General features: G+C 25.4%; 4 protein-coding genes across 4 annotated transcripts; 3 read left to right on the top strand and 1 right to left on the bottom strand.

Moving 5' to 3' along the window:
- Window positions 1–136: 136 nt before the first annotated feature.
- LOC128966281 (beta-mannosidase-like) lies at window positions 137–3,351 on the bottom strand. Its single transcript, XM_054313129.1, has 7 exons — window positions 3,175–3,351; window positions 2,947–3,096; window positions 2,587–2,835; window positions 2,432–2,511; window positions 1,583–2,363; window positions 1,457–1,518; window positions 137–1,390 (listed from the first exon to the last, which is right to left on the bottom strand). The coding sequence occupies exons 1-7, from the start codon at window positions 3,287–3,289 to the stop codon at window positions 137–139; spliced, it is 2,691 nt and encodes an 896-aa protein (XP_054169104.1). The 5' UTR covers window positions 3,290–3,351.
- A 1,492-nt stretch (window positions 3,352–4,843) lies between these two features.
- Window positions 4,844–7,116, top strand: LOC128952969 (uncharacterized). Its single transcript, XM_054298449.1, has 7 exons — window positions 4,844–5,113; window positions 5,210–5,337; window positions 5,681–5,822; window positions 6,089–6,216; window positions 6,287–6,397; window positions 6,624–6,821; window positions 6,885–7,116. The coding sequence occupies exons 1-7, from the start codon at window positions 5,005–5,007 to the stop codon at window positions 6,999–7,001; spliced, it is 933 nt and encodes a 310-aa protein (XP_054154424.1). The 5' UTR covers window positions 4,844–5,004; the 3' UTR covers window positions 7,002–7,116.
- A 543-nt stretch (window positions 7,117–7,659) lies between these two features.
- On the top strand, window positions 7,660–9,992 carry LOC128966280 (probable tubulin polyglutamylase ttll-15). The gene is made up of 9 exons (XM_054313128.1): window positions 7,660–7,698; window positions 7,868–8,164; window positions 8,226–8,378; window positions 8,469–8,588; window positions 8,657–8,802; window positions 8,888–9,056; window positions 9,114–9,301; window positions 9,374–9,503; window positions 9,564–9,992. The coding sequence occupies exons 1-9, from the start codon at window positions 7,660–7,662 to the stop codon at window positions 9,936–9,938; spliced, it is 1,617 nt and encodes a 538-aa protein (XP_054169103.1). The 3' UTR covers window positions 9,939–9,992.
- Window positions 9,993–13,798: 3,806 nt separating this feature from the next.
- LOC128952942 (F-box only protein 11-like) lies at window positions 13,799–18,082 on the top strand. The gene is made up of 8 exons (XM_054298418.1): window positions 13,799–14,565; window positions 14,639–15,007; window positions 15,083–15,230; window positions 15,297–15,426; window positions 15,493–15,703; window positions 15,771–17,391; window positions 17,462–17,560; window positions 17,623–18,082. The coding sequence occupies exons 1-8, from the start codon at window positions 14,391–14,393 to the stop codon at window positions 17,750–17,752; spliced, it is 2,883 nt and encodes a 960-aa protein (XP_054154393.1). The 5' UTR covers window positions 13,799–14,390; the 3' UTR covers window positions 17,753–18,082.
- Window positions 18,083–23,991: the final 5,909 nt, after the last annotated feature.

Here is a 23,991-nt window from a genome sequence, read left to right as displayed (position 1 = left end):
AATTTAGGTTTTATGTTATGTAACAATTCTTTATTTATTTATATTATTTATTTTTGTATATATATTAATATTTTTATAGTCAATCATTTTGTAATTTATAAAAAATAAAAATAAGTTTTTACAGCAATTTACAAATTTACTGAGTCTTGACATTAGCCAAAGTCTTAATAATTAATTGTGATTTAAGTTTATCCACTTCTATAGGATTTTTTGAATAAAATCTGATAAATTTTTTCTCATTAGATAATAAAAAACCATTTTCAGAAAATTCTCCCAATATATCTGAATCTAAAGTAAAATCCAACCAAACAAATAGTGCTATATTTTCTGTATGTAAAACAATATCATAGACATAATCGGGAGTATAGTTATGCGGACCCGACACCTGTATTATCCTAATTTTTGGATCTTTCAAACCGAATGCATCTTTTAGTGGACTCAATAACAGAAAATTATTTGTTTGCCAATTGTTTTGTTGATTATCAACAGTCACTTCAATGACACATTGATTTCTGTCCACACAATTAGCTGCTCTCAACACTTCTGATGTTTTGTTTTCGTAGATCATAAGAGCCGACATACTTCTCGACATTACTATATTGTTTATGACAAGTAATGGAGTCAGTGATGACCACTTAAATACTTTTATTTTTAAATTCATTGGTATATCTCCTGAATAATCGTCACGAATTAGTGTTACTTTTAATACGTCTTTATCTTCATAGGGAACCACTAATAGATTGTCAAACATTGTCTTAACAAAATAGTGAGCCATTTTCCATTTGCCGCCAAACTCGATGGACGACCAGCTCGGTGTCTGCCATATGTCGTTGAGCTGCCAATACAGTGCACCCATAGTAAAGCCCTCGCCATTAAATGTACTAATGTTACGATTACGGCGATAAAACTCGGTTTCCGCCTTAAGACTCATTGATTGTGCAATTTGTGATAAATATATATAATCGGCTAATCTGTCTATTCCTCCGGCGACCGGAAGTTTCATATTTTTCTCAATCAAATAATATATCTCATTATTACCATTAGTGTGATGTTGTCTTATACTAATGGCATCACTTAACGGATATCTTAGGTCCGATATGTTGACAACTTTTGACAAAGACTTTACTGATGGAAACGATTGAAAGCCATATTCTGAAGAAAATCTAGTGTTTGGATATCTGGTCCAATCCCAGGCATCGGAGTGATAGTAATAGAAGTGGACGTCACCGAAGGCATTGTCCTGAGGGCTGTTAGATAGCCAACCATTTCTAATAGTCTCCAAACCATTTGATGGACTCGACGTTAAATATATTCCTGAATTATCTTCTCGTATAACTATCTCTCGGATAACGTTTACATAAAGTGTTAGATAATCTTTTTTGTATATTTTCTGTACAAATTAGTAACTTAATTAAAAAAAACAAATCATAATCCAAAACAAATGTTTAATACTAACGCCATTAACCAATATCTCCGGCCACCAGAACTGTGCTAATGCCGCTTCGTTTTCGTTATTTCCTTAATCACAAATCGATAGATAATTATTATACAAAATATACATTACTTATACAGTATGACATACCAGCCCACAGAGCAATAGACGGATGATGTTGTAAACGGCGAACCTGTTGTGTAATTTCAATGGCAACAGAATTTAAGAAATCGTTAGTCACTGGGTATAGAGCGCAGGCAAACATGAAGTCGTGCCAAATAAATATTCCCATTTCATCTGCCATCTGATAAAATTCATTGTCCTCATAGATACCTCCGCCCCATACTCTCAACATATTCATGTTTGCCTCGCGAACTGATTGTAATAAATTTCTAATATATTCTGTAGTTAATAGTTCCGGGAATACATGAGCCGGTATCCAATTGGAACCCTTGGCATACATGGGTTTACCGTTCACTTTAAAATAAAATGTCAAACCTCGCGGTTGAATCGGATCCTGAATTAACTCGATTTTTCTAAAACCAATTCTAATATCTTTATGAACTATATCTTCATTAGTCGTTACAATGGCTCTTAAATTGTAGAGCATTTGAGAGCCCATTCCGTTTGGGTACCATTCATGTATAACAATAGACTCATTTATAGGCACCGGGAGACTCAGTGTTACGCTACCATCAGATACCACAACAAATGATATTCGACTTCTAAATAGTTCTGTATTGTAAAGAAATATCTGAACCAAACCATCAAAAGATGTATTATATATGGATTCTAAATGAAGTGTAATGTTTAAGTGCCACCGATTACTATTGATGGGAATGGTATCCACTTTGATATCTCTAATAATTGCTGAATCGTAGGCCTCGATAACTATGTCTTTCCAAATGCCTTGTGTAGGAAATGACGGTCCCTATTATGTATTAATTATAGACGAAATTAGTATCAAATTTAAATATCAAATTTATTTATTTTTGTCACCCAATCCCAGCTAAATGAAGACTGCATTTTACGAATATAATTGCCGTGAAGATCACCTCTTTGAGCAAATGGTGTCGTCTCTAATAAATAATTATAAATTAATTTTCAATTTTTTAACTAAAATATGTTAGTTCTGTAATAAAAATGAGTCAAACCTGGAGGCACTATATAACGGTCCCTCACGTGTTGGTCGTGCAATCTTTTAGCGTACGTGAGGGCCGATTCAAACGAAACGGTAATTGTGTTTTGACCTAATCTTAAGTGTCTTTTGATGTCAAACTTGTAGCGGACAAACATATTATCGGTTGTGCCAATCATTACTTGATTTATATATATTTTGCTGACGGTATCCAATCCATGGCAAACAAGATATACTCCTTTCTTATTAATTATTGTTTCGTCAACTTTTAAAGTAAATTATAAGCATTTTGTTGTTGTTATTGAGTATATAATCAAATATAAAGATATATGTTGTAAATACTTTAATTGATGAATAAATCAATAAAAATAATTACCATTAAATGTCTTATCATACGTCCAATTATCAAATGCCACCCATTTATAGTTGAAGTCATTGGTTCCATAATAAGGATCTTCTTTGAGTACATTGTTTCTCATGAGGTCTGTATATACAGAACCGGGAACTTTGGCCACAACTCGTAGCGCTTGAATATGTATTCAAAATACAACAATATTTAATAAAAATTACATTACATTTAAATTAGCTAAAATAAATTGCATACATTTATTTTGATTTGTCGCATACCAATCATTGCCATTTAATGATACGGTAATTGCAAATATTGTATCAAAAAACGTTATGATTGCAAACAATGATAATATTAAATTAATAGTCATTATATTGTTTTGTCAAAAAAATATAATTCTGTTGTCTACATAAATCAATCACTTTTGAGATTTTTTTTACTCTAAAAATAAATAAATTTAAATTAAATACATTTTGTAAACCTTTTTTTTTGTTAAGTAAATTTATTAGTAAAATTTTGTTGTTTTGCTTATTAGTTTAATAATAAAAATTTATATATATTTACAAAAGTTTAGCTACAATATAACGTTATAATTTAATTCGACTCAATTCCAGCTGAATATAAGTTTCAATTTATATTTTTTCATATGTTATTTAATAAAAATTACAATTATTAAACTAAATGACAGTATCATTATTATGTATTTTTCCAAAATTTTTATTACAATGTTTGTAAAAAATAAAAAATTTCTATATAAACTTTTAATATGCTTTAAAAGTTTAAATATTTTTGTCAGTAATTATTAATGTTAGTAATAATATTTTGTTTGTTTGTTAGTTAGTTATATCATTACACATGTTTTATATTGTATAAATAATAGTAAACTTACTATTGTTAAATAATATAATATAATTATAATGCTATAAATTTAATTTAATTATATATATACAATAGTATAACTGTATTACTATATATTATTTTATTGTGAAATATTTTATATTACTGTCTAACTATTAATAGATATTTATTTAAAATAAATTCAATACTAGTATACTTATAAAGAATAAAACTTGTCATTGATATTTAAATTTATTTATTGATATATATAAACGTTTGCATTACTCACCAATTCAATTAGTATATACAGTATTATTTTATTATATTGTAATTTAATATAAATATATATATATATATATATATATATATATATAATATATATATATATATATATATATATATATATATATATATATATATATATTTATAGTATATATATTTGCAAATTAAAAAAGCATAAAATTGAAAAGGCGTCCAATAAAATATATATTTAAAGTCACTTTTGTTTAATCTGTTTATTGACCTTCAATACTATACTAACACTAATTTTAAATACAGTATTTTAGTAAAATAAAATTTAATTAAAAATATGTGACACAAATATTTACATACAGATTGTTTAACATTGATATTAGAGTAATATGAATCAATAGAAAAAATTATCAACAAAAAAAAATTAATAAACTTTATTGATATTAGAAATATAATAATAATCATTGAAAAAAATGTTATTTAATATAATTTTAATTTCAGGAAAACTATTTAACTTTATTTTTCCTGGTGCTAACTTTATTTCAAGTAAAAAACCATATTGAAATTTTTAAAAATTAAATTTGAATAGTTTGCGGATATTTATTAAAAGCTAAATTTTATATAATAACTTGATTTGCTCTCTTAATTATTTACAATAATTTAATGCCAACAAGTTTTTATTATAAATATTTATTTAAAAAATTGTTAACTATTACAATATAATTGAGTTAATAATATATACGATACAATTTATATAATAAATAGCAAATAATAATAATTATTAATAAAAACTCATTTTTTTGACAATAAATTATACAAATTGATAGATATAATAGGGTATCAAATGCTAACACTAAGAGATGTCACGACAAACACGTGTTTAAAAACAAATGTCTTTTATTCAGTACTACTGATTATAAACATAGTGTGATGTCATGTGTTGTTATTTTTCGACAATAATTATTGTCATCTCAATTGATCCCATTATATGTGACAATGAGTTTAAGTGAATCACAGAAAGCATTTGAAGAGTTGGTGTCTCGTATGTCATCACATGATTTGCCAAACTTTTATCAATGGATTCAATCAACTTATCTGACATCAGGTGTGGACAACAAAAACAACAAAAATAAAAGTTTTGAAAATTGTTTGACAATTATCTATATTAACAAATAATTGCAATGTTTTGTGTTGAGTACAGATAGTTTGGATGACAGACCTACCGAAGCTTATGTTACACTCAATCGTATTGCTAATGATATTAAGCTAATGGTTCCCATGTCTGGTGTGATACCATCCGAACCAATGACTTTTCCCACTCTCGGACAGGTAGTTATCATAACTTTTCAATACAATATTGGTTTAAAATGTTTAATTAATACAGTATTTTATAATATTATTTTAAAAAATTGATTTTAAGATTAAGACAATGAATTAATATTTGATTTATATTTTATTATTAGTATTTAAGACAAGTTTTATGATAATAATAAAAATTTTGATTTTGATTTTTTTTAATTATTTTTATAAATTATTTTGTATTTTATTGATACGAAAATTTAAATTTTTATAAGTTTTTTTGTGCTAAACTTTATATATAAATAATGAATGTATTATAGAAATAATGATAAAAATTGAAACATTGAAAGCAATTAATCATTTAAAACGACAGAACAGTGACTGCAATGCTTTGAATACCATATCATTGGATGCCTTTCTGTACGACGACTTAGATATTGAAGACATGACTGACGAGGGATTACTTGAACGATATTATTGTTGCGATTGTCTCTCACGTAATATACAATCATTAAGTAAGTGTCGGATCATTACTGAAACAAAAAATCAACAGACAATATAAGCCCATCCAATACTTTGTAACCTAATTTGAGGMACTGTTTCAATAATAATATAAAAAATGAAATTATTATAAATTATTATAAGTTATGATTTATGAGACCTGTTTAGCTCCACATGTAATCTCATGAGACACATATGATATGATAGTGCAATGTTTTCACCAAAAATTATGATTTATTTATTTTATTGTTGAAGTTTTTTTTTCATTAAATTATAATAGATTTGATATCACATTCAGCGTCCAAAAAGAGAGTTGAGTTTATATACAATGGTTTACTCAAAGATATAGATTTTTCTAATAAAACCATTTTGGATATCGGGTCGCGTTTGGGATCAATACTCTATGGGGTTAATACACGATTCAATATTTATTGATATCTTAAGAAATTATTTTTTAAATAATTATCGTCTTTATTAGGCTTATGTCTACACAAATTGCAAACATATAATTGGTGTGGAAATGAATGAAGAATTATGTTTAATACAAAACAAAATTATTGAAAAATACCAAATGAATGATCGCATTAATGTTAGTATCTATTGAATTGTTTTTTTAATTATATTATTTTTTCTGTTTATATAAAAAATTTGTTTATTTTTAAAATTTAGTTATGTACAATAATATTATATTGATAACTTATTGTATGATAATAAGATTTATGTTAATCATAGAATATTATAAATACCAGTAATTGTTTAAAATTTACCTAAAAATATATTGACCCAAATATTACTTTTATTTTTATATTTTTTAGGTTATATGCAATGATATCAGTAGTTTACCACAAATCGTGAGAAGCGCTGACATCATTGTTATGAATAATGTATTTGAGTTTTTCTTAAATGACAGCAAACAAACTGACTGTTGGATGTTTCTCTATAATCATATAAAGTCGGACACATATTTGATAACTGTTCCCACTCTTGAAGATAGTTTAAATCATTTGTCTCAGGTCTGTACAATTAAACAATGAAATAAAATATATTTGAATTTATAAATGTTGAACACTTTTAAGGTGACAATTGATTTGTCTAAATGGGTCTCAAAAGTTGATATTAAAGACTCTGTGTTGTCGACATCTAAAGCAGATCACGAAGAGATGTCAGATATATGTTTATATCGTATTATCTAATATAAGAAGTCCTTTTTATGGGTTTTTTTTATTTACCGGTAAATGTCTGACAGATGTGTGCGAAATTTATTTTTTATATATATTTTTTGTAATTAAAATTATTTGAAATTACTTTAAAAATAAAATAAATAATATTTATGGAATAAAATTTGGTTTAATTATTAGTTGTTTATAATAAAAGCTGTTTTTATACTTTATTATAATTTAGATAAAATTCAAGTGCTCGGCTATAATTATAAATTGATATTTGAATTTGAAATGTGTTTTACATATGTATGAAATTTACAGTTATTATAATAGCAATATTGATATTATTATTATTATTACCAAAATTTTTTTATATGTTTTTTATTATTGTTATACTTAGAAAATAATTATTTTTGAAAGTATACCTCCTTTTTCTGAAATGCTGTCAAACTGGAAGTACCACTTGTGATATCCATACTCCTCACACATAACACACAAACACATTGAACAACAAAAGTTTTTTAATGAAACTGTTAGTCATTAAAAGGCAACACAACTTTATATATGCAATAATTTGGTCAATCGATTATGTTTTACACTTAATATTTATTTATTTTCTTAAATATATTAATTGTCAAAAAAATATTTTAAAAATTAAATAAAATAGTCATTTAATTAATGATTCACTAATATGAGTGCAAAATTAAGACGATCTCCAGTTCCTTCAGATGTAAGTAAAGTTTACTTTTTTTATTTTGATATACCGTTAGGAAAGGCAGTTAATGCACTACTAGTAGTTTTAAAGCCATTTCTATAAAAGTCTAAGTGTTTTTGTGAAGTTTTTATTATATAATAGTAAAGGATTCACTTTGAAATAATAACCTAATTTTTTGAAACAGCATTTCGACAAAAATGAAAGATCTGAAAGGTCTTCATCTGAAAACAGGTTAACTCATGATTTGATGTCATCAAACAAATCATTGTCCAAAAGGCTAGACATAATCACAGCATTGGTGGCGATCGCTGTTTTCATAACTGTTTATAACTTTTATGGTTTAACACGACTGGAAAATCAACGATTGGATTCACTTACATATTCTGTCAGCGAATTAGTTAATCCTAACCTTAATAGGCCTGTTGTCACTGAATGTCAACCTAATGATCCCAAACCTATAGCTTGGATTTCAGGGCAAAGAGTATGACAATTAGGTGTATACTAATTATAATAATGTAATTTTGTTATTATTTGGTCAACAGTTGGAATCGGGTTATTTGGATCACGTAATCGATGTATTTGATAAAATTGGTTATCAAATCACATACAATGGTTCCGATGAGTGGGATGTTCTTTGGTCTCATGATTATCCATTTATGCGTAACTTTTTGCCCACTTTGAAATCACATCAAAGAGTACGTCAATTTAAATGATTATAATGAATATTAATAGTTTTAAACAAAACATTTATTGATAATTTGTATCAATTATATATCAATTATCAGGTCAATCATTTTCCAGGCTCTGGCTTCATAACCAACAAAGTTAACCTGGCTACTTCTAGACTAAAACACATCCCATTAGCATTTAATTTGCCAAATGATAAAGATAAATTTGTTGAACACGTAAGACAGCATACACTAATATAAAATGTTATTTAAATGTCTAATATTTTTTTTTTAATAAAAAATAGTCTAAAATGCATCCAAATAAACTATGGGTTAAAAAAGATAGTAATCATCGGGGTATACGTATATTAGACTTGGAAACTGTTAATTTGAGTGCATCTGGTACATTTATGCAAGAATATATACAGAAACCATATCTAATAGATGGAAAGTAAGTTGGATCAATTTAAATAATTTTATCATGATGATTTTTGAAAATTGTAAAGTACTCAATATCTATAAATATTTTTTAATAGGAAATTTGATATAGGAATCTATGCAATCATGACATCAATAAACCCATTGAGAGTTTATATTCTTGAAAGCGATGCTCTCTTGAGATTTTGTGCCAAACCTTACTATCCATTTAATAGCTCAGATGTGGACACATATGTTGTCGGTGATGACTACACACCAACGTGGATGGTAAGACATTTTATTATATATATATATATGATATCGTGTTTTACTTTTAAATATCAGATGCCATCACTAAGAAAATACTTCATTGATCTCAATATGAATATGAAAGAGTCATTTAATGGATATTTGCGATCACTAAAAAAGGATCCGACATTTGTTTGGAAACAAATTGAGGACTCAATTAAAACCGTTTACTATACTAAAGAAGAGCAAATGTTGCAATTGACTGCAGCCTTCCTGTCCACCCGGTTCTCAAAGATTTTACATTAATATCAAAATACAATAGTTTTTTAATACAATTATTATATTACTCAAAACAGACACTTCTTTGAATTAGTTCGCTTTGATTTTGCCTTAGATGAAGACCTAAATGTTTATTTAATGGAAGCAAATATGTCACCCAATCTGTCATCAGCTCATTTCGGACCAAATAAAATGCTTTATGAACAGGTAATTCAATCATTATTTTTAGTCAATAATTTTTATTAATTCAAAGTATATAATATTTAGGTCATCTTTAATCTGCTATCACTGGTAGGTGTGGCCCGAACTTTGAACACCAAAACATGGGTAGAAAGAGATGCCGAAAACTATAACATAATGGTGTCCACCAAAGATTTGTCAGTTAATGAAGAGCTTTGTTCCAGTGATAAATGCCATCTCTCTTGTAAATCAAAAGATTGTGATGTTTGTTATCACTGTCTAAGAGATGACCACAAATTGGTATTAAAAGATGCCTTTTTGGAACACAATTCCAAATGGAATACTAAGCGATTGATTCCATCGACAACTGATGAAGAATCAGATCTAATCAAAAGTGAAGAAAACATTCGCCACTTGAAGTGGTTTAAAGGGAAGTGTCAGCAAAACAAGCTGTGGTGCTAATGATGTTATAGTTTGTTAAATTATAAATTAAAAATCATTAAAATATGTTTTCATTTCAATCAAAATATTATTAATATATTTATGTAAATAAAAATTGAATTCTAATATAAAACTAGAGCTTTTTTAAATAAATAAATCAATTTATTAAATATTTTTAAAAAAAAGTTGAATATCATTACAGACTTTTCATACATCTACCGTAGTCTTTCAATTAATTGAAATATTATTTTTTTTAAATTGTTAATATAAATTATAAAATAGTTTACAATTAAAAAAATGTTTAATATTATTAATATTTTTGCTTTTAAAGAATAATTAATAATTATATTCATTCTAATCTTATCTAAATATATTCTAATAAAAATTCTGTATTTTGCAATATGATATGATAAAAATAGACTATTTATTTAATTTTTTAAATTATAGTATTTTTAAAAATACACTTGATAATCTAAAAAAAGATAAATATTTGGATTTTACAATTATTGAATTTAAACTGTGTTAAATTTTAATTAAATAAATAATTATTTAAATTTAAAATATAAACAAATAATATTAATAAAAATACTGATAATTATTTGCAATAAATTATATGCTATACATCAATAATCATCGTATTATTGCCAATAATACGATTATTATTGATGTATAGGTAGAATATGAAGGTCATGTAGAAGACAGGGTTAGTAAAAAAGATGAAATTAAATTTATATTAAATAAATAAAATAGAATTAAGTTCAATAAAATTAATAATTAGATAAAATTAAAAACTTATGTTTCAATTTTTAAAATGCTATATTTTAATAAAATAAATAAAACTAAAATTACATTATGTATATACAGTATAGTATTATAATGTCAAAAATATCTCTCATATGGTTTGGCTTTTAACTGATAACTAATAACTCGTAAAATGTTTAACATTATTATAAATGCAGTAAAAATTAGTTATTTATTATTATGAACAATATATGTATTTATGATGGATTGTCACAACAAATATGATTAACTTTGGTTGAGTCAAACACCAAAATTTTTTAATAACCACAAAAACGTTAAAACCTTTTCATTGATGAGGTTTTTACGACTAATCAATTGATAATCAAATAATTGTTTCAGAAAGTAGTCGACAAATAAACCATAGAATTATATATAATGTATGTGTGATTTGACTTCTCATTTGGCATCCATTAGATCCATAAATAGTCGACATTTCCTACAAAAACCGGAACCATTGTCTACCCTAAAACTCTTTCAATAAATCTCCCATTTATAATATTTATATATTATAATAAAATAAATACACACTCAATAAATTAATGCTAAAACAATAGTACATTACGATTACTATAATTTTAATAACATATAATTAAATAGTAATTAATTATAATAAAAATTATATGTCAATAATTTACTAATAAGTTTTATTGATAAATTTGTAATACTATTTTCGCAAAAATTGATTGAGGATTTAAAAAAGATTATTTTTATCCTTAAATTAATGACCTTAATCTTGATAGTAATTAACATGTAAAATAAAGATTATTAAAAAATAAAAATTAGCATGAACATTTGCTATTAATCTATTGTCAATCCGATATAAAAATAAGGATTCGTTTTAATCTTTAATATATAATTTATCTTTTAATATTTTAATCTTTAATATTTACTATAGTTTGCAAAAAAATTATTGATTTTGAAATAAAATTGGACTAAAAATAAGCGGATTATACACTTTCGCGAACTTTGCATAAAACCAAACTAAAGTTTTTTTTTTAATTTTAAAAATAAATTTTAAAATTACTAAAAGATATAATATGGTTTAATATGGTTACAAATATGAGACTAATAGTTAAGATTATATACCGGTAAATCTACAGTAACATAAATTATATAGAAGAAAATAATATTTATAATTGAGAAATTGTCAGGGAACATCTGAAATATTTACAAAAAATATTCTTCCTATACTATTATTAAATTACTATATTAAATATAGATATATAACTGATTTTAATTATCTGATACAAAAATGTATTGAATTTTTAAAAGTATTTTATTTTCATGTATTAATTAATTAATGTTATAATGAATGAGTATTATTATTATTTTATAGTAAAAATTATTTTATAAATAATTATAACAGGAAAAATATTTATGTAAATATCTAAAATCTTAAAAAATTAGAAAAATATAATTAATTTGTTCTATTTAAAATATACAATTTATTAATATTAATAAAAAATAATATAATTTGATACCTATTTTATAAAAATGTATTTTTTTAATTATCAAGGTAATTTATCAAAAACTATATTATTATATATCACAGTATAATTTTATTAAGCTAATTAATAATTAATAATTAAGCATGTTCATTCATTTATAATATAAAGCAGAATTTGGATATAAAAATTAAATTGTTATTTAAATGATAATAATTATTGCAAATATTTTTTTTTATTCAATTCTAATTCAGTGAGAAATTATTCCCAACAAAAAAAACTAAACATAATTAATAAAATAGCTTAAAGTTGTAGTATACCATTACTAAGGCTTAATTTCCCATTATTATTATTTTTATTATTATCAATTTTTATAGTTTATTTAACTTATAAAATAATATTTAATATTTTGGGAAATTTAGTTTTAAAAAATACCTGTATCATATAATAAAATGAGTATTAAAGTTGTTATATTACTTATTAATAAATAAATAAATAAAAATATAATAAATATGAATATATTAATGAAAAAATCAATCAATCGATAAATAAATAAATGAATGAATAATAAAATAATTGAATAATCGCTGAATTAAGCGGTGATTCAAATGACTAATCACTGGAGGAAAACATGTGTTTTATTTGAAAATAATGTTTGTGTCAAACATAGCGTTGTATACAATGAGTCAAAGCCTTATTCAATAATGATATTCACATACAGTGATAGCCATAACATATATAGACAGTAGTAGTAGTAGTAGTAGTAATAGTAGTACTATATGTTTTTGTAGCCGTTTGACACACATTTTAATGTACAGGTAATACATGTATTAGAAATATGTGATGAATGAATGGCAATAAACAGTTTTGTCCGCAAAGTTGCCCATAAAGTTCCCGTTTGACATATATTTTGTCAAAAATGCTAACAAACCAAATGTTTATTATATTATATATAATTTTTGTTGTCTTAACATTTTGATTTTAAATTTAATTTCACAAACATTTTAGCATTTAATACACATTTAAATAGTAGTATTATTTAAAATACAAGTTAGCCGCAAAAAAATTCACACACTTAGGTATAAAATAATTGTATAGCTCTATGATAACTATTTGCCAAAAAAAATGTTATTTACGGTTAAAACATGCATACAATTGATGGTTGACTACAAACTTTATATACAATTTTCATATAATATAATATTTATGCAAAAAAATAAATAGTTTTCAAACTAAATATTTGTGTGCTAGCTCAATTGTATTTAAATGAATATAATCTATATAATCTACAATACTATGTGTATATAATAAATAAAAATAGTCTGCCAAAAACACACACATATTTTTGTAGGCCTCTCCTCAAAAAATATATACATTGTATATATCTCTCTCTCCTAATCGTATTGTTATTGATTTGGAAAAAAAAGTTTTAGTTGTATTGAAAAATACGGCCAAACCATAGGGCCATAGGATTTAAAGGCATACAAACAGTACATATGAAAAGTTATCGTATGGTTAATGTTGTGCGAGTTTTTACAGACAAACACACATAATATATCTGTTTTACATTGAAAATGATGTGAAAATTACGGACAACTCCAGTACTTATACACTGTATATATATGTTACGCATTGTGTGTCAGTTTAATAGTGTGTTTGTTAGGCATATCTATCGTTGACTTGTATTGCATTGACAATGCATTGTAGCGCTCGACTACTCTCTCGTAAGGCATGAATGCGTGAGTGAAGTGCAGTGAATGAGACATAGATTTGACTGTATTTTTAGGAGAGTTCGCCATTCAATTGAATGCATTGGAGAAAACAAACACCAATTTATGGCATTTACTATAACTATAGCTATACTGTACTGTAGTATAGCTTATAATACTGTTTATAACATTCAATGCTATTGAGAGACTGTTTTCCCCAAAAGCGTACTCTTTGTTACACTTTGTCGACAAAATGGCCGATACTTTACATGCATTTGCGCGACCATTAAAAGACCACTGACTATCACCACAGATAGGTTCACAACAGTGGCCAACATTGAGCCGCAACGGGTGATGACTAAATGTAAAAGAATATCCCCGTTGACCACTTGACCCCATCGATTGCCACTATCTTATCGGCCATTTGTTTGCATATCACCGACTCTTGTGTTTATAATCATCGCTGCAATTGATTGATTAGTGGCCAACACAAGAAAACCGACTGAATTGGACGCACTATGTCTTCATCTACCGCTAAAACACAGCGAGACTGTCGACAACCACCACCGCAACCACAACAACAACAACCATCACAGCGACCACTAATGAAAAGGACGCGAAAGAAGACAGCAATGAAATATTTTTGTGGTACAAATGAGGATCAATTACAGAGTGATAATAATAATAATAACGGTTTGTTTATATTTTTCTTTCATCTGAGAGATATTTTTCTCTAATTTCTCATTTCTCTGATGAAAATGTTTAGAAGAAGTATCACTAGTATTAGCCAACCGAACGGCGCCCTCATCTTCATTACATTTGGCGAACTCTCTGTCCTCTTCATGTGTGAGTCCATTGCTCTTCGGTTGCCATCACTCGCCATATGATTTAAGACGAAAACTGTCGCCAACTCATGAGTCAGTCACATGTCATTCTCCAGTGTCTACCACTTGTGACACCACTTCATCGACATCTGCCTCAACAATACCTCCGTTACCTTCATCATCGTCGTCGTCGTCAAACACTACGAACTCAGGCTCTTCCTCTTCATGTCATTCAAGCGCACCTTATTTTATACAAACCATTAACTCAAGAAAGAGGCCAAAAAAGTGTAATTTTCATCACATGAATGAAGGTTTGTTTTTCTCAAATTAATTGTATATTTATTTATAGCTTTATTATATAATAAATGATAATTATTTGGTGTTAGGGTTAGGAACGGCTGCTTTATATTTATTGTATGAACTGCCAGATGAAGTACTTTTGACAATATTTTCATACCTTTTGGAGCAAGACTTGTGTCGAGTGGCACAAGTCTGCAAACGATTCAATACCATTGCCAATGATTGCGAGTTGTGGTAGGCTTTGAAATCAGAGTTGTTTTTATTGATTGAAATTATAATTGATTTATTCACATATCATAGGAAAACACTTTACCATAACGTCTATGAATACGATTCACCACTTTTTCATTCAGGTTTATGTAAGTTTGAGTTCGTCTCATACGATGAATGCGATATCGAAAATCCGTGGAAAGAAAGCTTCAAACAATTGGTTGGTTTTTATGTCTAGATTATCGGTAATTGAATTTTAGTGTTAACTATAAATTGGTTTTCATAGTATCGAGGAGTTCACGTACGGACCGGTTATCAGGAACAGTATGAGGTTAATCCAGACCGATATAAAGGTCGAAATATATCATATTTCGATACAATAGAACAGGCGTTTACATACTCTGAAGAATTAGAGAATTCATTAATATTTATTCATTCGGGACATTATAAGCCAGAATACCTCATCATTGACTCGAGTGTTGCACTTATAGGCGCCGGTAAGATATTTGCTAACAATCCTTTTAATGTGATTATTGTACTAATTGTTGTTAAATGAAATGATAGCCTCGGGGAACATAACTGAAAATGTAGTATTAGAAAAGGACAGCGAGTCTACCATAACATTTGTTGAGGGGTCAAGAGATGCCTATTTAGGTTACGTTTCGCTCAAATTCTCTCCAGACGTGACCTCATCAGTGCCACACCATAAACATTACTGCCTTGAAATCAATGAGAACTGTTCGCCAACTATTGATCACTGTGTTATTAGGAGCACATCAGTAGTCGGTGCAGCAGTTTGTGTGACCGGTGCGGCCGCTGAGCCTGTCATTAGACATTGCGACATAAGTGACTGCGAAAATGTTGGCCTTTATGTGACTGACTTCGCTCAAGGAATTTATGAGGAAAACGAGATCAGCCGGAATGCGTTGGCCGGAGTTTGGGTCAAAAATCATGCCAACCCTATAATGCGTAGAAACCATATTCATCACGGAAGAGATGTCGGAGTTTTTACCTTTGATAACGGTTTGGGATATTTTGAGGCAAACGATATTCATAATAACAGAATTGCTGGCTTTGAAGTTAAGGCCGGAGCCAATCCTACTGTTGTACGCTGTGAGATACATCACGGACAGACAGGTGGCATATATGTCCACGAGTCAGGTAGGGGTCAGTTCATCGAAAATAGAATCCATTCAAACAATTTTGCCGGTGTTTGGATTACATCGCAAAGCAATCCAACTATAAGAAGAAATGAGATTTATAACGGACATCAGGGAGGCGTCTATATATTCGGTGAGGGAAGGGGTCTCATTGAACACAACAATATTTATGGCAACGCATTGGCTGGAATTCAGATTAGGACAGCTAGTGATCCAATTGTAAGATATAATAAAATTCACCATGGTCAACATGGAGGCATTTATGTGCACGAAAAGGGACAGGGACTCATTGAAGAAAATGAAGTTTATGCCAATACATTGGCCGGTGTCTGGATTACCACTGGCAGTACACCTGTGCTCAGACGCAACCGAATTCATTCAGGAAAACAAGTGGGCGTTTACTTCTATGACAATGGACACGGAAGACTAGAAGAAAATGATATATTCAATCATTTGTATTCTGGGGTTCAAATAAGAACCGGTAGTAATCCAGTTATTAGAAGAAATAAGATCTGGGGCGGACAAAATGGAGGAGTTCTTGTATATAATGGTGGACTCGGAATGTTGGAACAAAATGAGATCTTTGACAATGCAATGGCCGGGGTTTGGATTAAAACAGATAGTAATCCAACACTGAGAAGAAATAAGATATATGACGGACGCGATGGAGGCGTTTGTATATTCAATGGCGGAAAAGGAGTTCTGGAAGAGAACGATATCTTTCGCAACGCTCAGGCGGGGGTTTTGATCAGTACTCAAAGTCATCCAGTCTTACGACGCAACCGTATATTTGATGGTTTGGCAGCCGGTGTAGAGATTACTAACAACGCGACGGCAACTCTTGAGTTTAATCAAATATTTAACAATAGATTCGGTGGTTTATGTTTAGCTTCGGGCGTACAACCAATACTGAAAGGCAATAAAATTTATGATAATCATAATGCTGTAGAAAAGGCAGTTAATAGCGGTCAGTGCCTCTACAAGATCTCCAGTTATACCAGTTTTCCTATGCATGATTTTTATAGGTATGTCCATTATTAGGTTATTTAACATTACGTTAATTATAATTAATAATGTTTATTATATTATGGTCAGGTGCCGCACTTGTAATACAACCGATCGGAACGCCATTTGTGTCAATTGTATTAAAACATGTCATTCCGGTCACGACGTCGAGTTCATTAGACACGACAGGTTTGACTCATTTTGTCTCAATGTCTTAAAATGAAAATATAATGACTTATTATAATTATTAGATTTTTCTGTGATTGCGGCGCCGGAACTCTAAGCAATCAGTGCCAACTTCAAGGAGAACCCACTCAAGACACCGATACATTGTATGACTCGGCGGCCCCAATGGAGTCGCACACACTTATGGTTAACTGATTGCCCAAATGGTTTCGTAATATTATATGAATCATTTGGTCTAAATTTAACCACAATTTTTAGGCAAAACATTTTATTGCAATTTTTTAAACAAAAAAATGGTTTTTAGGAAAAATCATATCGTTTTATAATCAAAGGCTTAAATTAATTATATTTATAGTCCAATAATTGCCAAATTAATAGCTGAATACACAAAAGAAAAACTAAGTGGAGATTTGCTTAATTTTTTTGAACCTATTATTTTACGCCACTTTTTTAATTACGGTAAAGAAAGTATAGATTTGATAGAGACTTAGGTAAACACAGACTTAATATTAATTTTGCTGATATATTCACACTATATTTTCTCATTATATATATATATATATATATATATTTAGCACACTATTAGAAAAATTAGTTTATCATTTTTGGTGCAATTTATCAATTTTTTAAACCACAATATCTCTATATAAACCTGAAATAAATCATCTATTTATTTGGTACAAGAATTGGAGTTTAAAAAAATTTGTGTTTTGTGTAAAATGTGCCAAAATATGTTTCATTTTATTATTTAAAAATACATTTTATGATTAATCAGTCTACTCTTAAATTGTTATAAATTTTTTATTCCTAAAGTAACACATTTGCAAAAATAACAATTTTATTTATTTTTTATAAAATATAGAAAATTAACACATTTGTAAATGAAATGTATATGTGCTCATATAAAATATAATATAAATATAATTTTAATTAAATATATACATATTTATTTAATGATAAAATGTGTTAACTTTCGTATATATTATTATAAAACTGTATCTAAAATGACTGTACAATACCTGAAAACCATATCTCTATGAATCTCTATACTTATTGTCCAATTGATAGCCTCTAACTTTCGGTGCAATTCTGTTATTATCACAAAATATTTCTTTCAATTAAATAATGTGTTTTGTATAAAATTATATAAATATATTTTGCACAATATATCCAATTTGATATTACATCTAATGGTCTCAATTCAATGATATATATAAATAAAACAATTGCCACTCTATATAATAAATATAAATAATTATATATATATTATTATTATATAAATAAATATGTTATTATAATTATTAATAAATTAAGTTTCTAAAAATATCAATAATTTAAATGATTATTATTTTAAAATACAATAAATAATTACATTCATTCATATATGTATTGTAAATGTATTTACAGTAACAATATTTTTAATTTTGTATTCATATAAATGATTGTCAAACATGTTTCACATGTATTTAATGTATTCAACGAGTGTCACCACTTTTATATTGCATTCAATGTATAGTATTTATTGTAATATAATGGTTTGGCGACAAATTAATTTTTTAATGTACAGTATATTATGTTAATTATATAATGAAAAAATAGTCACATTATTTAAAAAATGACTATAAACTGTTAACGTTATTTGAATAATCAAATATAACTACTGTATTAATAGTAAATTCTGAAATTGGTTTTCGTTGAAAATCATTTAAATTAAATCATTTTAATCTCCAAAAAAACATAACCCTTTCGTAAACAGCAATAAAATTTGAATTATTAGAAAACTTATTGTATTAGTACTGTACTTACATTTGATAAAATATTACCTTTAAATGTTACGTCCATTAAATTATTTGACTAAAGTTTGGATAGACAACGTCTAATAAAATTAACATAAATTTATATCATATGTCAATTTAATGTTAGAAATTAGGTCATCAACTAATCAAATATATCCACAGAAAGCATATAAATATGTTAACAACAATTTTGGATACGTTTTACGTATAAGTAAACGCAAAGATAATTGAGTTATCAATCAATTGTAAGTTATAAACAATTATCTAATTACTAATTTTTCTGTTTACATATGAATTAATTTCTCAAAAGATACAAATGCAAGTTTTAAAAAAATTTTTAAATAAAATTATTTTCAATAACTTTAATTAACTTTATTGTGAGTTTTAGTTTGCAATTATATAAAAACCACAATTTACTGAATGAGCCGATCGTGTCTTTGCTTTTAACCAAACAATAGATTCCTAAAAATTCAAACAAAACATTGAAATTCTTGTTTGAAAAGAATCTTGTATTTGAAATCAAGTCATTTGGTTTTTAAATATATAGTTGACATCTAATAATAATAATAATAATAATAATATAATACAAAATAATCAATCTTACGATCAAAAGAATAGTACATTATATTTATCACATTATTTAATCTTAATAATACAAACAGACAATAAATCTAACAAATTAATAATAAATTAATTTCTAGTAACTTATATTCAATGCTGTAATATTATACAGTAAATACAATTATCTAATTAATTATAACATTTCTTATATATTATAATAGTTTTATACTGTATATAATAATATACAGTATAGTTAGTTTTTATTCATTGCGTATTAATATAAGTTTTAGTATTAATACGTGTGTGTCGTAAAAAAAGTATATAAAATAATTAATTAGTTATTTTCATACAATAATGTCAAAGGATTTAATGCCTATAAATTAATTTAAAAACATTGTCTTTTTATAATTAACTTAAACAATATAATAAATCACACGTTTTATAGTCTGTAAATATTTTTGATGTCTAAAAATTATTATTGTTATAAATCTCTAAATATTTGTTTGATATTTTAAAACTTATTAATTATACAAAATTTTTTTTATCGATTTTCTTAACTTATTTATTGTTACACATTATATTACATGAGTTTCATTTAAAATATTATTGTAAACAATTTATGACAAATAAAAAAACAATACATCCATTAAATTAATTAGCAAATGTCTAATATAATTATTATTATTATTATTACTAAAAAGCTCTTAGTTTTTTATTGCTGTGACACCAGATTTTTTGAAAGCATCTAAAAATAAAATATCTAATATATTATCTGTTAAATGAAAAAATTATTATAAATATAATAGAAGTATAAATTTATATAATCTAATTATTTAAAAAATTTCTAAAAATTAAATTATTGCTTATTTTTTAGCTACTATAAGTACTGTACTATATATACGGTATATATTAATTTAACTTTATTTATAATTTATATATATAGTTATATATTAATATTTATTACCTAATAAAAACATAAACAGTCATTTTTAAAAAATAACTTCAGATAAAACAGATAATATCTTATAAATGATTTTTTTAAATTTTAATACTGTTTGTGTAAAATTAACTAAATAGATAAACTCTTCTACTGTAATAAAAAATATTTTTATCTAAAATTTATCTATAAAAATCTAAAATATATTTATTAATTAATTTTTGTTAAAAATAAGAAATGATGATATTATTTTTTAAAATAAACAAATTTTGTCATTGCTGTCAAATATAACAACAACTTATAATGATATATAATATAACAATTGCCATAAAATTAATTTATTAAACTAAAATATTTAATGGATAGTATAAATTTGATTAAATTAAAGTGACTTTTGATTCGTCATTTATCTATATTTTAAATTAATCTTATAATCACTTTATTATCAATCAAATGATTTTCAAGATATTAAGTTTTATCTCAACTTTAGTTTCAAATTTGGAGTTATTATAAAAAAAATCTTTGTTTAAAATTGATTGTACGTTCAAATAATGTTAAAAATAAATTTTTTATGATAAAACTAGTTTTTTTTAACTAACTTCCTCTTTATTTCAAACAAATAAAGTATTTCGAAATCTTGTATTTATATTTGAAATTTTCTGATTTCTAACGAAATGTTTGTTCAATAAATTTAAAACAATTGTAAATTTAGTTCAATTACTTTATATACCGGTATTTGTATAAAATCTTTTCATACGATTCATCCAAAAATTTTTGACCAAAACATTTGTCTAAAAAATTAATTTAGTTTAAAAAAAGTTTTCAACATTATTGAAAAAAAAGTATTTGAATTAGAGTTGCACAACAAGATCTTGGTCTTCAAAGATCTTGTCACGTATTGGTCTTTAAAATACTAAATATATTATTTTTTAATTGATATAATTACTATAAATCTTATTTTTATTAATTATTAATGATAATTACTTATAATAATTAATTAAATTTCAGTTATAATTATTTTTAATATTAAAAAAATTCTAAAATTTTATAATTTTTATATATTTATGAAATTTATGAACAAAACGGGAAAGATATTGCAAGACGTGATGTGATTGGATTGTAAAAAACCAAAACGTGATTTGATAAGGGTTTGGGACAAAATCTGTAACACTAATTTGAATGTTTGAAATTCAATTTTAGTTATTGATATTTTACAATAAGAGAAAATTTTGATCCTTAACGAACCGATTATGTGATTACAGTTATATAAATATTAATACCGATAAAACACACTATTTATTAGTTGGATAACATTTACCGGTACAGTAGGTATCCGTTAGGAATATTACTGGACATATGGTATTAATCGGTGAAAACAAGTCCTTATTCTTATTTTTTATTTTATTTGTCTTATCAAAAAAACATTAATTTTGTATATACTGTTTGATATTACGTACTGGTATTGACTTCAAACAAATCATTATTATAATGAAAAAACAATTATATTTAAAAATCGTTAGTTTAACAATTTGTTAAATTAAAACTGATTTTATTAATAAAAGATAATTTCGACAAAAATAATGACTTATATGAACTTAAAATATACTGTATTTATATAAGATATATATTTCTAACAATAAATTAAATTATTTTTATACAATAATTATTATAGTAAATGAATATTATTTTTATCAAAGTTATACATATTTATTAATAAATACAAGAAATAGTTTTTTAGGCTTTTTTGAAATAAATCAAACAATTATATAAAAACAGAATTTTATAAATATTTTTTTACAAACTTATTGTGTTATTAAATACAGCAATAAATTCATTTACTAATCTATATATTGATTTTAATATTAATGTTTGATTTGATGAAATGAATTAATCATTAAAATAAATTTAAAGTTTTTTATGTATAAGTCTTGTAATTCATGTGTTTTCAAAATATTTTTTACTAAAACACAACACAGACTTTAAATGACACGTAAATTATTTTTTTAAATCCAAAATTAAACTGATTTTTATTTTAGTAGTGTGTTTCGTTATTATACTGTATATTATATATATATGTAAATTGCTTACATCACAACATATTTTTTTAATAATTTTAATAAACATAAATGAAAAAAATTGTAATAATAATTAATAATAAAATATTATGCATAAATTTAACAATTCATATTTTATACATATTTGTTGTTTATTTATACAATGATAGCAACAATTAGCATTTCTGTTCTCATTTATATATTATTTTATTTAAATATAACTATTTTTATAAACATAAATTATAAAATTTGATAATCACTACATTAATATTTGTTTAAAAACATATATCTTTTGATAGGTAATATTTATTATAATATTATGATCAAATATAAAACATTAATATTTAATAAATATACAGTATTTTGTTCATAGATATCTAATATTATTTTTTTTAAAAATAGCAATCAATTTTAATCTACCTATAGAAAATTATTAGTCTAATAATGTTTAAGAAAAACAAAAACCATAAAATTAAAATAAATAATTTTTATATTTTAATAATTCGAGTTTTTTGTTAAAATTAATTTATATTATTATAACAAAATATATTACTCTATATACAGTATAGTAAACATCACATCAAACAACTGGCAGCAAAAATGTTGGTTACAACACATTTCATTTATCTACATATAATTTATACATAATATGTACTTTATTTTATTAATTTATACCTAAACTTTAACTTTATTATCATTTCATATTATACATACTATACATATATATAGAGTATATATATCTATAAATCACATCCCATTTGTTAGAAGCCCTCAAAGCTATTTCACACCAACGCTGTTAAATAACGAAAGAAATTATATAAATTAAATTTTATATTTTAATCAAATTATTCATATCATTTTATATATGGAAAATGTTATTAAAAATTTTGTTCAGTTTTTATAAAGTTTGATTAAATTTAAAAAGTATTTTGCATTACATCGTAAAATATTTTTTAATGACCTTTAGATTTGGATTATCAATTAAATAGTATATTCTTTTTGTGATTATCTTTAATAAACATTTTGTTACTTATTTTATAATTAAAAAATAAATTTTTATGATTTACATAAATATAAAAAACAAAT

This window comes from Oppia nitens, unplaced genomic scaffold (genome assembly GCF_028296485.1).
Source record: "Oppia nitens isolate AA-2021 unplaced genomic scaffold, nextdenovo-longstitch-racon4-pilon3 scaffold1_pilon_pilon_pilon, whole genome shotgun sequence".
Taxonomy (NCBI): Eukaryota; Metazoa; Arthropoda; class Arachnida; order Sarcoptiformes; family Oppiidae; genus Oppia; species Oppia nitens.
Note: the sequence above shows the minus strand (reverse complement) of the source record. Positions and strands in the feature narration are given on the sequence as shown.

Excerpts from the sequence above, each read along its gene's own strand:
- LOC128952942 (XM_054298418.1), top strand. The coding sequence starts at position 14,391 with ATGTCTTCATCTACCGCTAAAACACAGCGAGACTGTCGACAACCACCA. Across the intron at positions 15,231-15,296 it reads GCCAATGATTGCGAGTTGTG|GAAAACACTTTACCATAACG; the intron begins GTAGGCTTTGAA and ends CACATATCATAG. Across the intron at positions 17,561-17,622 it reads GAGTTCATTAGACACGACAG|ATTTTTCTGTGATTGCGGCG; the intron begins GTTTGACTCATT and ends TATAATTATTAG.
- LOC128966280 (XM_054313128.1), top strand. The coding sequence starts at position 7,660 with ATGAGTGCAAAATTAAGACGATCTCCAGTTCCTTCAGAT. Across the intron at positions 7,699-7,867 it reads GATCTCCAGTTCCTTCAGAT|CATTTCGACAAAAATGAAAG; the intron begins GTAAGTAAAGTT and ends TTTTTGAAACAG. Across the intron at positions 9,504-9,563 it reads ATAAAATGCTTTATGAACAG|GTCATCTTTAATCTGCTATC; the intron begins GTAATTCAATCA and ends TATAATATTTAG.
- LOC128952969 (XM_054298449.1), top strand. The coding sequence starts at position 5,005 with ATGAGTTTAAGTGAATCACAGAAAGCATTTGAAGAGTTGGTGTCTCGT. Across the intron at positions 5,338-5,680 it reads CTTTTCCCACTCTCGGACAG|AACAGTGACTGCAATGCTTT; the intron begins GTAGTTATCATA and ends TTAAAACGACAG. Across the intron at positions 5,823-6,088 it reads ACGTAATATACAATCATTAA|ATTTGATATCACATTCAGCG; the intron begins GTAAGTGTCGGA and ends AAATTATAATAG.
- LOC128966281 (XM_054313129.1), bottom strand. The coding sequence starts at position 3,289 with ATGACTATTAATTTAATATTATCATTGTTTGCAATCATAACGTTTTTT. Across the intron at positions 3,097-3,174 it reads TGCGACAAATCAAAATAAAT|CGCTACGAGTTGTGGCCAAA; the intron begins GTATGCAATTTA and ends TACATATTCAAG. Across the intron at positions 2,836-2,946 it reads GTATGATAAGACATTTAATG|TTGACGAAACAATAATTAAT; the intron begins GTAATTATTTTT and ends TTACTTTAAAAG.